Source organism: Fistularia commersonii, chromosome 23 (genome assembly GCF_037954325.1).
Source record: "Fistularia commersonii isolate RoL2024-O1a breed Wild chromosome 23, RoL_Fcom_v1.0, whole genome shotgun sequence".
In the NCBI taxonomy this organism is placed as follows: Eukaryota; Metazoa; Chordata; class Actinopteri; order Syngnathiformes; family Fistulariidae; genus Fistularia; species Fistularia commersonii.
In genome coordinates, this window is record NC_141306.1 from 6,583,413 (window position 1) to 6,598,638 (window position 15,226).

Consider the following 15,226-nt stretch of genomic DNA (forward strand, 5'->3'; position numbering starts at 1 on the left):
TGTCCAACCTCCCTGCGAACAAGTACCGTACACACTTTTAAAGTCTTTTGGACAAACGTTTTGAGCAATGTTATTTTTATTACTTCATAAAATATACACAAATACTGTTGTAAATAAAGTGTTAAACAACTGTACAGGATATCAGTACACAATACATAGTGAAATTTCCACGGCCTCCACGTCTCTCACCCCCAGCCATCCACACGAGGGTTACAATGCCACTGGGTCATGGCGCCCTGTACAAAGGTAATTACACACACAGTACATAGCTATTTACACATCCCTGCAATTGTTATGTTTTCTTCTGAATGACATCATTGAGGGTACTGGTTAAAATAAAAGATTGGCATCAAGTTGTTAGAATGTCATTTTTGCAAAGGGAATATGGAAAGCCCTATGTATTATACAAGTTGATTGGACAGCTTTTGAAGCATACGAATGGAAGAGCAAAGGATAATAATAATAATAATAATAATACAAGAACAAGGAAGGTGAATCAGTGATAAAATTAATGACCGAATCATTTCAAAACATATAAAAGTAATTAACAAATAGATTTAAAACAAACAATACGTATAGACAATGAGTCTTGTATCATTATCAGGGATTTACAATCATTCTCTCACACAAGCAAAGTGTTCAATGACCCAGCTGGCAAAGCAACGGGAAAGTCCCAAAATTCTGAACTTTTAAATGAGTAAAATTCTGAAACCAGCCTCAATGTATGTCAGGAATATGCATGATTCTACTTTACATCTCAAAACAAATGAACACATTTTGCCTTTACATCAAAATTAAAAAAAAAAACAAAAAACAAAAAAAAAAAACATATTTACAGTAAACACTTAAAAAAGAAAAAAAATCCCCACCCACAGCAACCCCTACCAGGGGTCGCCCACTCCAAGGATTTTTATAACATTTAAAAAAAAAAGCAAAACAAACAAACAAACATTAAGGAACTACCATAAAAATTGCTGCCACTTAGTAAAACAGGCAGCCATGACCTCGTGATCACTGGTCAAATACAGATAATTTCCTGAGGACATTCCCTCAAGTCTTGTGGAGTGCGTCTTTGTCTTTGCGCCAACTGCTGACTTACAACCGAACCAGCTCACAATAAAACACATGAAAACACATAACTCAAAAACAGGCAACAAAACAGATGGATGTTATGGTGCTTTTGGTTTAAGGGACAAAAATCACAACTTGTTTGAAGGGCAGGCAAGCAGCAACTGTTACTTTACCACATACAATTTTCTTTGAAACAAAAAAAGCTAAAGCATGGATTCACCTTGATCAATCTCACCTCTGCTTTTGTACACCACTCCCCTCCCCATCCTCTCTTACCTATTCTCTTTCTCCTAAAAAGCAAAGAAATTAAATCAAAACAACAACCAAATAAAAATGGTGTCCCTGTGGATGATGACAGAGACGACATTCACCAATAAGTTGTTTCTGCTGTCTTAAAACAGAGTCATATCTAACAATCCTCAAATTTAAAAAATGAAAATGTGTGTCTGATGCCTCCTTGTTGTCAACAGTTCATTACATCAGTCCAAACAGAGGGTCACTGAGGGGAAGAGAGTGATTCGGTGGCGGGTTAAAGAAAGGAGAGCACTCATTTGTTTGCTTCTTGTATTAAAGCGATGATCATCTGTGACAGAGCAAACACTGGGCAACTGCTATGTTCTTCCAGGGATCTTTTCCAGTGTTCTGTATGTCCATGATGCTTCCCTCAAACAAGGTAACATGAAGGAAAATAAACCAGAGGGGTGATGATACCTTGCAGCCCTGTCATCATATGTGCACTGTTAAACATCTGATAACAAGATGAGCGAGAAGTGTATTTCTGCAATCACCAACGGAAACCAGACCTCACCTGTCAGGTACATGTGCATGCAGAGCCAGAAATCTACTTTCCCATATGCTCAAACGGCACGCTGACCTGAAAAAGAAACAATACTGAGACTGAGCAGAAGAACAAGCAATTTGGATCGCTTTCTGTGACAAGAAAAAGGGAAAATTAATGAATGCAATTGTGTTCATCACACTGCACCGGTGTGTAAATGAATATATATATATATATATATACACACACACAAAAAAAAGGCTTTTCATACTATGGTCAATGTTGCAAATCACTCAGTTCCAGGCAGTATCCTTTAGGTGATATTTCACACAGCATCAGGATAAAAGTGAACCTTTTGATTTAAGAGGAATGATGAGGTTCTGGTCCAGGAACAGTGGACCAACTCTTCACTCACACTTGTAGGCTAAAGCTTTTCTTGCATACATGCGCACCGTAGACTTGAAAGGTGACAACATCCCATGGGGATCTGCAGGGGGTGCTACTGGATTATGATGCGAGAACTAAGTTTGTCTTGCCGACTTAGGGTCAAATAGGTTTCTAGAGGGTGTTGGTCTCTGCCAAAGATTCTGTTTGGCTCGTGGATGTTGAGGAGACCCATAGGACCACTCTGGGTCTCATCAGCATCTGAGCTGCAGCAGGCCCAGGAATGGTTTAATGCCAAAATGTGAAGCTGTCACAGAGACTACAGTTGTATCCCCGGACAAGAATTAATTCCTCAAGTGAAGAGTTGAGGTATTTGAGGGTTAGTTTTTCTTGGCCCATCAACCTGGAAGGGAGCCCTGGGGTCAACCCTGTGCAAGTCAGTGGGATGATATACCCTGCCTGGCCTTAACACATCTTAGGGTCATCTAGAAAGTGCTTAAGAGTGTTGGCCAGGATGTCCTACTTGCTCTGCTGCCACTGCGATCTAGGTATGAGCTTAAACAAGTAATGAATAAATAAACAGGATCTTTTTTTTTGCCAGGTTATTCAGTCCCACTGTACAGTGTACTGTACAAAAACTGTACAGTAATGTGTTGAATTTAGGTCTCATTCAACTAAATATATTTATTAAAAAGGGACTATAGAAACAAAACAGTGAATGTGTACATTCCACTGTGGATGTTGATAGCGATTTAATCAAGGTCATTCTGATAGATTTATGCAAATATACTCATACAAACAAAATTATAACTATATGTGAAAATATATTACCAATGCTTTATCTGATTAGCATCTTTTGAACTTTGAAACCTTTTTTTTTTTTTTTTTCAACCAACAGAGATCTTGTGTTTTCTTGCCTGTGACGTGGAGATTCTGGATTGGTCATGGCGGGCTGTGAGGTCTGAAGATGAAACGTTGGCAGGAGCCCCACGGTGGAGCCGCATGCTTACTTTCCTCTCCCTTTCAGCACGAGAAATAGCTCGTGGTGATGTGTTTCCTGAAATTAAGTTGAAAAACGGAATTTTGCCTCAAGTCATTTAAAATAGTATCAGGGTGTCAATATAGTTAAAGGCTGTCAAATCTTTTAATTGGTAGAAACAAGGGATCAAGAGGATTTTTTTTAAATTGTGTGTATAATCAGATACTTTTAGGTAATTAAATCAAAATATTTATTTTTTTCTCCGTGCTTGATATTTCAACAGCATCTTTGCCTTTTGATTTTTGGAAATGTGGCATAATGACTGTATATGTCAATGATCATGCACACAATACTCTTTCCTCAGTGACTTCTGGTTTAAGGGGCCATATTTAAACTCACCAGACTGCTGAACCCGGGAGGCGGGGTTAGCAATGGCCTGCTCTGGCCCATTCCTCACTCTGTTGGCTGGTCCAGGGTTTGGACCAGGAGGCAAGCCACGTGCTGCAGACCCCCTGGGGGCCCCGCCGATCCGATCATCCCTCTCCTCCCCCACCCGTCTCTCCCTATCACCATCTTCTCCTGTCCGACTGGCACCCTAAAAATACAGATTGCACATACTTAAGGAGGTTTTCATTAGCTTCATTGAAAGCTGTTTGGAGGCAACTGGGCCACACCTGTATAAGGCTTATCGAAAACATCGTCACAACATTTGCAACTTACAAACTTCAGCATGTTCCAGTCAAAAACATAATCGTAGGAGAAGCCCTGTCTGTGGAAAAGATTCCTGAAGAGCTGTCGCAGGTAAGAGTAGTCGGGCTTGTCATCAAATCGAAGTGAACGGCAGAAATTCAGGTATGTAGAAAATTCAGCTGCATAAAGTGAAAAGACAGTGTCAAGATAAAAAAAAAAGAAAAAATAATAATGTTGATCTTTTGTCTTAAAAAGCAATATTTGTAAGTGTTATATTCCATACTTAGATAACCTTAGCTGTTATTACAAAACAGAGAAAGTCACTTACAGGGGTATCCTTTGCAAAGAACCTCAATGGGAGTGGACATTTTCTTCTCACTGATTCGTTCATACTTCTGTCTTTTGGTTGCTGCCTTGAGGCCCTGCCAGGGTAAAGACCCAAGGTTGAAGTACATGAGGACGTATCCTAGAGACTCCAGGTCATCACGTCTGGACTGCTCTGTGGACAAAATGTTACACTGCATGAGAGTGATGTCCGCTTTGTTCCCCAGCCATTCTGACAACAGGTGCTTTGACAAACTATTTCTGTGCCTTGATTTCAAAAACAACAATGCTTATGTGGCACACAATCACTCAGTTCAGTTTGTAATCCCATTCTCTGAAGTCGAAAAAAAATTGAAATGCTCATAAGCACCTTTTCCCAATAGATGCCTATTATCTGACTGGAAACTATTTTTGATTCTGTCCTCCAACTTCTCTTTGGATACACATTGGTGAAACACATGGTCACCAAAGGCTAAAATTCACTGAACTGGGTTAAAATTTGAGTAACTATTGTAACAAAATCCATTTACTTGATATCCACCAAATGAACCTGGACGATAAATTGAGGGGTTGTGACTTCTTTAAGAGTAAACAAACCAGAACAACTGACTCTAGAAAATACGGGACACATTAAAGGGGCGTAAAGAAAATATCTCACACGCGGGGACTGAAACGTCACATGAAATATGGTATTTCAAGGCAGATGTCACAGTGAACTGTGGGACATTGGATTCTGTCTAAGAGAACAAAACTGAAGCTCCAATCCGCATCATGAACCCAGTGTGAAATAGAATTCACTTCTTTAGAAGGGCAAGTCTGGGGACATGGTGGTGGAAGCCAACACAAGTCAAAAAGCAATGGACATCTTCTGTAAGTAGTTGCTTGAGCCAAATTAGAAAGTGTCGTGGCAGATAGTTAGTTAGGTGTGGTCTGGCACGATATTTCCCATGGGATCATCATTACAAATCTTCTGCACAGGATTTTTTTTGTTTATCCTCAATATCTTGTTCACACAGGATTATTTGCACTATCTAAACAGTCTTTGCAATCTTACAGTGGTTTTATCATTTATTTACGCTAAAGTTTCAACAACAAACCCTAAGAGCTCTGGTGTTAAAGTTTTTACCCAAATTTTGATTTTTGAACCTCATTCAATTATTATACAATTGCTTATAATATGACTATGGGCATGATCTGCTTTCAGTTCAGCAACTCTACATGTTTGTGCGTCTATATCAATCTTACCAATTCCAAGATGTGTGTTGATAGAGGCGTAACGAGCCGTGCCTGTCAGGTTTTTGTTCTCCCGGTAAGGAATGTGCTGGTGTGTCCGGGCATCACGGTACTTTTTGGCCAGACCAAAGTCAATGATGTACACCAGATTACCCTTCTTCCCGAGGCCCATTAGAAAGTTGTCGGGCTTCACGTCCCGATGAATGAAATTCTTGGAGTGGATGTATTCAATTCGACTTATCTATGAGGACAGGTGGGAGACAAAGAGAAAACTGTCAGTTTTTTGATTTAAACCTTAAAACTATCAGTGCACATGTGGACTGCTGGGCAGACTGTCAAACTCTGGTTTCTAACTGAACATTAGCAAAGTGTTGTTTTTCCAAATTCAACTTGTACTAGCTGCGCTTGGCTCATCAATATATAAAAAACTGAAGTATCCAAGGAGATATATGAAGACAGTACAAGGGACAGGGATGACCCCAAGCTTGAAGAGGAAAGTCATACAAACATATAGTCAAACGGCAGCAGTTGTATTTCAAAGAAAAGAGGGGATTAAAAAATGGCATTCTATTAAAATAAATATCTAGGGCAGCAAAGTCTAAGAAAAGGCCAACACAATCCACTGGATGCTTAAGAAAAGCCAAAGCCCAAACATCTATAATCTTGTCTTCCAAGTAGCCTTGGGGGAATCATGTGCAATCATGTGCATGTATACAAAGGAATAAAAGTAAAAGTAGGTCGTGTAGTTGACAGAGTGGGATTGGAACGTTTCTGTCTTATTCAAACAGTGTCAAAAGCAACTTTGGAAACGCAAAAACTTTTAGTTTTCTGCATTAAACTTTACAAACATTTGAGGTATACCATTTGGTCGGCCAGGAGCAAGACGGTCTTTAGGCTGAACTTTCTGGAACAAAAGTTGAAGAGATCCTCCAAACTGGGACCGAGGAGTTCCATTACCATCACGTTGTAATCACCCTCAGCGCCACACCACTTTATGGAAGGAATGCCCACTGAAATAAACACACAGAAGGATATTTATCCTGTCATCACCTTATAACACTTAGCCATTAGGACACAGCTCCCTCACCCATTCCCTGCAGTACCTTAAATAACATTTTAAAATTAGATTCTTTTAATGACCAAGATATCAATATAATTTTACCTCCCACAGAAAATGTGAATTCCCTATCTACCTCTTCATATAAGATATTTCAATTCTTTTGGTAGACAACCTGCACCAATCACGGTCATGATTGATGCCTACAGTACCTAATATATCAGAAGTCATCAAGTCTAGGCCATAGTGGAATTGACATCTTAACACAACAGTTATAATGATGTTCCTCTGCCAGATCCAGACATAGAGCATACTCAATTTTTCAAAATGAAAACTTTCATTGGAAAAATTAAAACAAAATCAACACTTGGATTTATTTGAAAGCAATACTAATACTGATAATACTAATTAAACCCATACCACTGTGCGTCCTAAATCATCTGTCTTGTGTTTGCCACATTTCACTTCATAAATTATATAAACCAAAGGGAACCCCTTACAATATTATTTTTCCAATTACAAACCTGATCACAACTTTAGTTCTGGATTTCATTGCCAACATGACAGAGGTAAAAATCACCCTGCCATATATACTAAAATGTTTTTCTTTTCAGTTAAAAAAAAAGTAGATCTACATCTTTCCAGTGTAGCTAGGGAAAACAAAAAAATAAGTAAAATTAATGTGCATGCTGAACGCATGGCCACTCAGTCTGAAGTTGTATTTTCTCCTCACCTCCTCCTTGCATCATCTTGTAAAACTTGCTTTCAATGTGCAGCTGTGGGTGTTTAGTCTTCACACATTCCAGTTTGATAGCTACCTCCTCACCAGTAGCAATGTTGGCACCTAAAGAGAGACAAAAATGCAACCACAACTGTGAGATCTATAACCATCTCTCAAGTACCCCACAAACCATGGAAGAATATGAAGGAAAATCAGGTTCACTGCCCAGAGGAGGAGGACCTAATAGCGCAGAGTGAAAAGTGACACTATGAAAATAAATGTGGAAAGAATATAAGGGACGGAAAGTTGAGCAAAGACTGAAACACAAAACAGAAAGTTTGGTCAATTTATTGAAAATGTATATTAACAAACAGTAAAAATCATTCCTGGATTCAATATTTTCATGTTGATATACAAGTGTATTACCCTCCAAAGACGGTTGCCCATGGACCATCATGCTTTAAATTATGAAGTTCTGTTAAGGCCTCCTCTTCACCCAACTGTATCTTCAGTCAGTTGTTCCACTATTAGGCATAATGTCTTGTACAGTTTTACAAAACATGAGGTCAAACAGGGTTGTATTTAGACTACCCAAACTCTTCCATGGGGCAAGTTGCTTTTCTATATCAAAACAACTTAAATCAGCAGAGCTTGCACTCACACTATGTATCTGGGGATCTAAAACAAATTGACTAATTGAGTCATGTGAAAATGTCATATGCCTTTGTTTGTTAACTTGTACTTTGGGGGTGGAGGTGATCGAAATAGCTTATAATCATTGTCAACAACCTAGAGTTGCTGTTTCTTCCTCTTTGTCAGATGTTTGAGGTCATCACGTGTTCCTCCATTACAGACTGTTCTCACTCAGTGTCCCAGGGACGAGACAAGTAGGGTTGAGGTCTTCTTGCTTCCGATAAGCAACTGGCTTTATCAGCAGCCAGCTGTTTTTTTAAATGCATAAAACTGATCAGGAAATTCACTCACTCAAATCCCCCACTTGTTCTGTTTCAATCTGTGGTGATATGATTAAAGATTCAAAAAAAGACAATAGTTGACTTCTATCCTTAGTCCAACTGTTTCTAACTTTGTCTTCCTGTAGGCAAAGTATCACAACAGTGGGCAAACCAGTGGAAGTTGGAAGGGGGGTAGTTTCTCCAGCTGACCACAAGCTTCTAAAAGACATCTATGTGCAACTAGCTCATACGTTCTGGAACAAACTTTTTGGTAAATCTGATGTTGTGGATCCAAGTTAGTTGCTGGTGCATTTACATCAGGTACTGCATTGTGTGAGGCAGCTTAAGGGCTGTTACTACTGGAGGTTGGAAACCTTGACAATGACAATTCATACAACTTTTTATATATCTCACACACACACAGACACACACACACACACACACACATCAACTTCAAAATCAACTAATCAATCAATCCTGAAAACATTTGAAAGACAATTTGATAATAGGGATAATGATTAGGCACATCCCTGATAAGTAGTATTGGCAAGAAAAGCAACTCCTGAGAGCAAAATTTTATTGCACAAGCTGTGGAAACTGCCAGAACTGTAGGGAATCTCTGGCACTGTAGTTTATAGACAACTTTAATGTCAATAATGAGCCAAAAGAAGTCTTTCTGGAAAAAGTGGACGTTGTGGGAGCTACACACCACTTCTGTAATAACACCAAAGGCTGTTCAGGGACACCCATAAATAAAACCATGAAAACATGCCAATGGCATTCAATCATTCTCTATACTGCTTATCTTACAAACAGAGTTGCAGGGATTGCTGGAACCAGTCCCGGCAGACAACAAGCTAGATGCAAGGTACACCCTCGGGACACTATCACAGGACCAGCCACAAAGGGACACACAACCACATTAGTGGCAAAATAACTCAAATATGAAAGTAAGTCTTCGGAATACAATTGTGGGGTAATGAGCTCAGAATTGACATATATCTTTTAGCAATGGAATTAATACGCGCTTTCCTTGTATGTGTGTGATGGAGTGAACAGTGAAGCCACATAACCAAGCTGTCAGGGATCAGAGACACGGATGATGAAGTCTTTTCATCACAAGTGGAAAGCTCGTCATGGCCCACAGGGTGGTCCGAGGCTCATTTTGACCATGAAGAGTTATTTCCACCACCACGAGCAGGTAGAAATGAGCAAAAGCAAATTTAAGAACCAAGAATGACACATGGGCCTGCAGTCCACAGGACAAAACAAGATTTTCAGCAAGACACACTACATCTGCCCAATAATAAGATTTCAAAAAATTCACGGGGTAATCAGTCAGGGATATACAGAATTTAAAAAAAAACAAAAAACAAAACTAATTGTGATTCCAGAAACTTTGCTGTTGGAAACCTTTTTTTTTCTCCTTTTCAGTAACTCATAGTCATTTGAACATTATCACTTATCAGTCAAAAACAGCGTCAATTTCCACTTACCGAGATAAATGTCTCCGAAGGAACCACTCCCTATCTTTCTCCCAAGCCGGTACTTGTTTCCAACTCTGAGCTCCATGGTTATGGGTCGTCACTGTGAAAGAGACAACATTTATAAGCATCTGTTAAAAGACACACAGAACACTTGACAGGAAAGTTCTTCATGATAGCACTATTTTGTCTCTCTTGAGTACTAAACAAGACCATTTTCAGCTAGGAAGAAACTGCATGAACGAGTCTTCTGCTCACATGATGAAGGTCAATGCCCAACACAGTGAACATGTGAGTTTTTGTAAGAATGTAGAATGAGCAGGGTAAACAGCTGTCTGGCCTCCAGCCACACACTGGGGGGAGCAATGAGATCACCAGCAGAAAGAAATACTGCAAAATAACACTTAACAGAAATGCCAGTGACCAAGTGAAAGAAGTGGAAACAAATCAGTCCTTACTTGAGAGCTATAAATTGGCAAACACAAAGAAATGACGAGTTCTTTGTGAGCTGTAGTGCACGTGATGATGTAGCAGGGTCATCATTTATTCAGTGCCCTCCTCCATACCACATTGTGCAGCCACTGCAAGAGCAAGACTACGCTCTGCACTATTCTGTACCAACACTGCCTAAGGAGGGGAGGCAAGAGCATCCATGGAGCAATGGCTAGCTTAATCTGTGTCACGGCCCTCGGACAACTCTGTGCACTGAACTTCACGTGAAGTGCTGCAGAGAAGGCATGGGCACAGAACATTTCTTATCAAGATATCTGATTTGTCTACACCAATTTGAGTATGCCACTGAGACAAACTGTTCCCCCTGATGCAACGGTGAAGTCTTGTCCCAAATACAGCACTGACGCTAGTTACAAAAAAAAAAAAAACACACTTGCGCACAGGCGCCAGCTATCTGCCCTGTGAACAATCCAATATATTAGACAGATGGCACAATCTTAACTGGTTCCTCTTCTGCACAGAGAAGTTTGCCCTTCACCCACGTCTCTTATAGAAAACAAACACAGAACTTTCCCACTCGAAACAGCCGTCGCTCCCTTTCCAATGCAGGCCGGCCAATTCTGCAGTACAAGTCATGTGTAGAGACATCCCAGGCTGACTGAGAGGACGTGTTCAAAGTAAAGTTTTTCACTCATGAAAAGGGGGCAGGCAGATGAAAAAACAACTCTAGATTGGCATATTTCATCAGCAAAAATAATAAAAGTAATTTTATATACACACATCTTGAATTAGTAAATTATTTATTCCTTGTTTTGTCTTTGGCACTGTAATGACATACAATAATTCATCACCAAAGCCTCACATTTGCTGCCAATTTGTGTTTTTTTTTCTCATGCTTGACATACGCTTTAAAAACATCCCTACAAAATAGTTGTGGAATTACTAGTTGTTTGTCCTGTTTTGCAGCCAAACAAAAGTCTCACAGCAGAGTCTTTCACCTTTGTAAAAAAGCTCCAACCTTACACTATCCTTGAACGTCAACAATTTTGCCGTGTAAGACTAAACTGTAAACTTTAGAGGAAAAGAGGAGGCTGGGTGAGTGACTTGTTTTGTTGGGTGAAGGAATAGGTTACATGTCCCTGAGCTGGGTGGGGTAGGGGGAAGGGTGGGTAGAAAAACTGAACAAAAACTCAACAATGGCAGTGTTTTAAATGAAAAAATTAAACAGTTTCAGCTCATTGTCAGCAGAGTTGGCCTGCTTCTCTAAAATTAGAGAGTTCTGTTCGAATATCATGACAAAACTACCTCAACAACCAAGTTAAAGGCAATACGTGGCTGGAGATCACAACGTTTTACATACACAAAACAATTAATCAGTTAATCTTTGGCCTTCTTTCTGGAAGGGTTTGTGTTATCTATGTGAGTGTAAGAGAGAGAGAGAGTAAACAAATTTGTATGCAGATTTCTCATACAGTTTAAATCCAGAGTATCTCATGCTGTCATTATGCCTCTTGATCTTGTTCTTTTCCTGATCAATAGTCAAAAAGCACTTAAATGTTTGTATCATCTAGTCATGTTTGATAAAAGGTAGAAAATATCAATGTTTAGGCAAAAACAGCAGAAAAGGATTAATCAATTAACTGATCACGTGTCCTTTCCAAAGCTTTGTGTCTTTACCTAAACTATGGGTCTTGGAGATCTCTCCAGTTAATCAATCGATCACATCAATCTGGGCTTTCATTAGAAAGCAGTCAAATTTTGAATGTAAAAAGCCTATTGTTGAACCAAAATCTTGAGCCAAATCATACAAAGTACTGCATCAGATGAAGTTTTCCACAGCTGTTCGGTCCAAGCGTGAAATACATATTACCTAACACTAGAGGACATATAACTGGATCAGCTGACCAAAATAACTTTCTATCTTTCTGTGAAATTATTCTGAGTTACTGTGAAAGGGAGGCTTGATGGAGTTCCAAAACAAATCCTGTTCTAAATCACAAGGGATGTGTTTAGGTTCTCTCAGGAAACTTGCTGATGGTCAATGCCTTTCTATTAACTCTTAGAAAAGTCACAGAACATTTCAATGCATTACAATAAAAACAGCTGCCTAGTTTACCCGCATGTGCATAACAAACAATGTAATCAATAGGAAGGGAGGCAACTGTCAGAAAGCTTCTGGCAATACTAATGTACGACAACAATCAATATTAATGACCGAAGCATTGATTAAAAAAGGGAACCTTAAATAGTTCTGAACCCAGATGTCCATGAGGTTTATTAGTGGCCATTGCAGACGTCTTCCACTGAGACATTCTTCAAGCGACAAGTCAGGCGCTGACACTTTCTTTGCACCCATGCCCTCAAACAATTCCCCGGTCTGTACAATGTTGCAATGTCACATTGAAAACAAGATACCTTGGGTTCATGATTTCATTCTGGAAAATATCTCATTGCAGAGTTTCTCTTTGCAGCTCATTTCTAAGACATACCGCATGTCAGACACCCATACCGATGCGCACTGACAAGTGGAATTATTCCTTCACTGTCCCGGAACAAGCATCATGTTATCAGTGGGGAGACCAGACAGGAAGGGAAAGATGCAATATCAGGTTAGTTGTGATTTAGCGGCGCATCACAGTAATCCGCTCAAGCCCAAGTGTAGAACGGCTGTGAATTTCAGTGGGTGATCTGACATCAGTTGACATGAAAGAAAAGCAAGTGGAATACAACCAAGCGTGAATGGGTTGAGACCAGCAGACTATCCCAATAAAACAGAACGACGCAAGGCTTGACCAGACAGCTGTCAATCCGTCCACTGCCTTAAACTCAACGCGTAAATAACTAATCCCAATCTGCGAGGTTGTATTTCCGATTGTATTACTGCCACTTCGCAAGTGTCGGATTTTTTAATCTCTCGTTCGGTAACAAACACCGTTCGATTGGATTACCGACACATTTGACACCCACCGTACGAGCAGAAACCCCCGCACCTCTCGGGTCGAACGGCTCCAAACGGCCGAGACGTGTCAAACGGACCGTCCCTTTAAAAAGTGTTTACTTTCGGGGGGACGTTAGCGGACTAGCAGCGAACGTTAGTCGAAGGTTAGCCCTCGCCGATGATGCTAGCGGTCCGAGCGGGCGAAGGGAGTCGGGTTGCCTCGCTCCCGCACTGGCATCCATCCGCCGACCTTTATGATTTGACTTCGCCACATTTTCGTATTTAAGTTAAAAAAAACCGCACCCATAGCCGTGCGGAGCTAAGCTAGGCTAGCTATGTAAAGAAGACGTTACTACTCCAACACCACCACCACCCTCCTCCTCCCCCCCAACTGCTAAGCCGTGAATACAAGACTCTGATTCGGCCGACTCGGGCCCCTTTCCCCCCTGATTTTCGCCTTTCCCCGACCCGCCACTCACCCGATATGGACGCGGTGTCGGAGCTGCTTCGGCGGAGGTTCTGTCCCGGTGGTTGTCAGGCGGAAAGGGGCCGCGGCGGAGAAGGATGGGAGCAGATTGCGGCGGCTCTCATTCCCCCCCAGCTCTCGGCTCCGTCGTCGGCTACACTCCTTGTTGATCGTCCCTGAGAAGCCCGGGCAGCGCGGACGGCCGTCCTCCGCTAGCGTCTGTCTCCCCCCGCGTTACTTAACAACGCGCCTGTCCACAGCGTCGATGATGTCATCCTCCAGATTACTGCTGCTTCCATCCCAGAATCGGACCGGGCTTTTACACCCTTTATTCACCGCTGTGTTCGCTCAAATGATGTAAATGTAACGTATATATTGTTGCAGTTTATAAATAACAAGCAATCGTAATCATACTACGTGTTTGGAATAGTGATCGATTCATTCAGAAGTGGACCGACTTTCCTCTTTAGTGCGTCGTTTCAAACACCGCTGTGTCTGTGTGGCACAAATTAAATTAAATGAGCCAAATTTGTGTATTCATTAACAAACTGCGACGATCGACTGAGCATATTATAGTGATTACGAACGGATAACGTCTCTAGGGTCAGCGTGTCAAGTTCCCATTGAGAATTAAGGACTGAATCTGTTCAATCGGTTATGTAAAACAATAAATAGTATTAAAATAATTAGTCCGTTCCCCACCGATGGTATTCACCCATCGTAGGACGGCTAAAAAGTCTATCCGCCTCCAGGTACAATGGAATTTAGGATTTTAATTAAAAAAAATAAAATAAAATACAACACCCCATCATGTGTCCTCTATTTAGATTCCCACAAGCTTCCAGATAACATAATTAATCGCAAATTGTATATAATTTGAACAATTTAAATTAAGGAATTATATATTCTTTTTAGTTTTTGGCACTGTTTTAGAATCAAGTCTAGATGGATAGAACCAAATTATGTTTTTCTTATTTGCTGTTCCGGTACAAACCCTGCACATAAATAGGATTACTATCTGGACACTGGAGGTGGCAACAGATGGACATACTCACTTGTTTCTTACAAAAAATATGCAATTGATTTTTTACAAGAACACTTTGCATACCTAAAGAAAGTACATCGCTTGTACTGCATATATTTAAAGGCATTCAGAAGGAAGACATCAAGCAAGTTCAGACTTGAAGACAGAAAGAAACATGCACAGGTCAGACAAATTTAGAATCCAATATCTTTCAACTTTATTAACCTTGTTCAAGTTTAAATAAACTTTTCCTTTGTAAAATCTCGGAACAAAAACACTGTACAGGTGTGTTAAAGCCTGTCTTAATTTAAAACAAACACAACAACAGAACATTTAAAAACTTTCAGTAAATCTTACTCTGCATCTGTAAACAACCCGTCCCACCCCTGCTTGCCCCTCGACAGTTTGATAAGATTTGGCATTTTCATTTTTTTTTTCAACATATGCCTTCAGCTCTTTGTGTCATTAAAATGATTTGTTTTATTATTGCCGGTATGACAATTAAAAAAAGACAATTCTGCTTAAAAAACAAACAACTTCAAATGAGAAAAAAAGCATTAGTGCCATTATTTCTTAACACAGTCAGCAGTATTACGAATGCACATCATATATAGACCTTCTGTAATGTAAGCAGCCTTGCCCATATTAACCACAGGCAGTAACATGCACAC

At 40.2% G+C, this 15,226-nt stretch overlaps 1 protein-coding gene across 1 annotated transcript; it reads right to left on the reverse strand.

The window, feature by feature from the left end:
* Nucleotides 1-58: 58 nt before the first annotated feature.
* Nucleotides 59-13,782, reverse strand: csnk1e (casein kinase 1, epsilon). Its single transcript, XM_086170417.1, has 11 exons — nucleotides 13,545-13,782; nucleotides 9,687-9,777; nucleotides 7,250-7,360; nucleotides 6,321-6,469; nucleotides 5,472-5,700; nucleotides 4,231-4,401; nucleotides 3,933-4,081; nucleotides 3,612-3,807; nucleotides 3,151-3,290; nucleotides 1,880-1,945; nucleotides 59-1,791 (listed from the first exon to the last, which is right to left on the reverse strand). Exons 2-10 carry the CDS (start codon nucleotides 9,760-9,762, stop codon nucleotides 1,913-1,915), a joined length of 1,254 nt encoding a protein of 417 aa, XP_086026543.1. The 5' UTR covers nucleotides 9,763-9,777; nucleotides 13,545-13,782; the 3' UTR covers nucleotides 59-1,791; nucleotides 1,880-1,912.
* Between the last annotated feature and the right edge of the window lie 1,444 nt (nucleotides 13,783-15,226).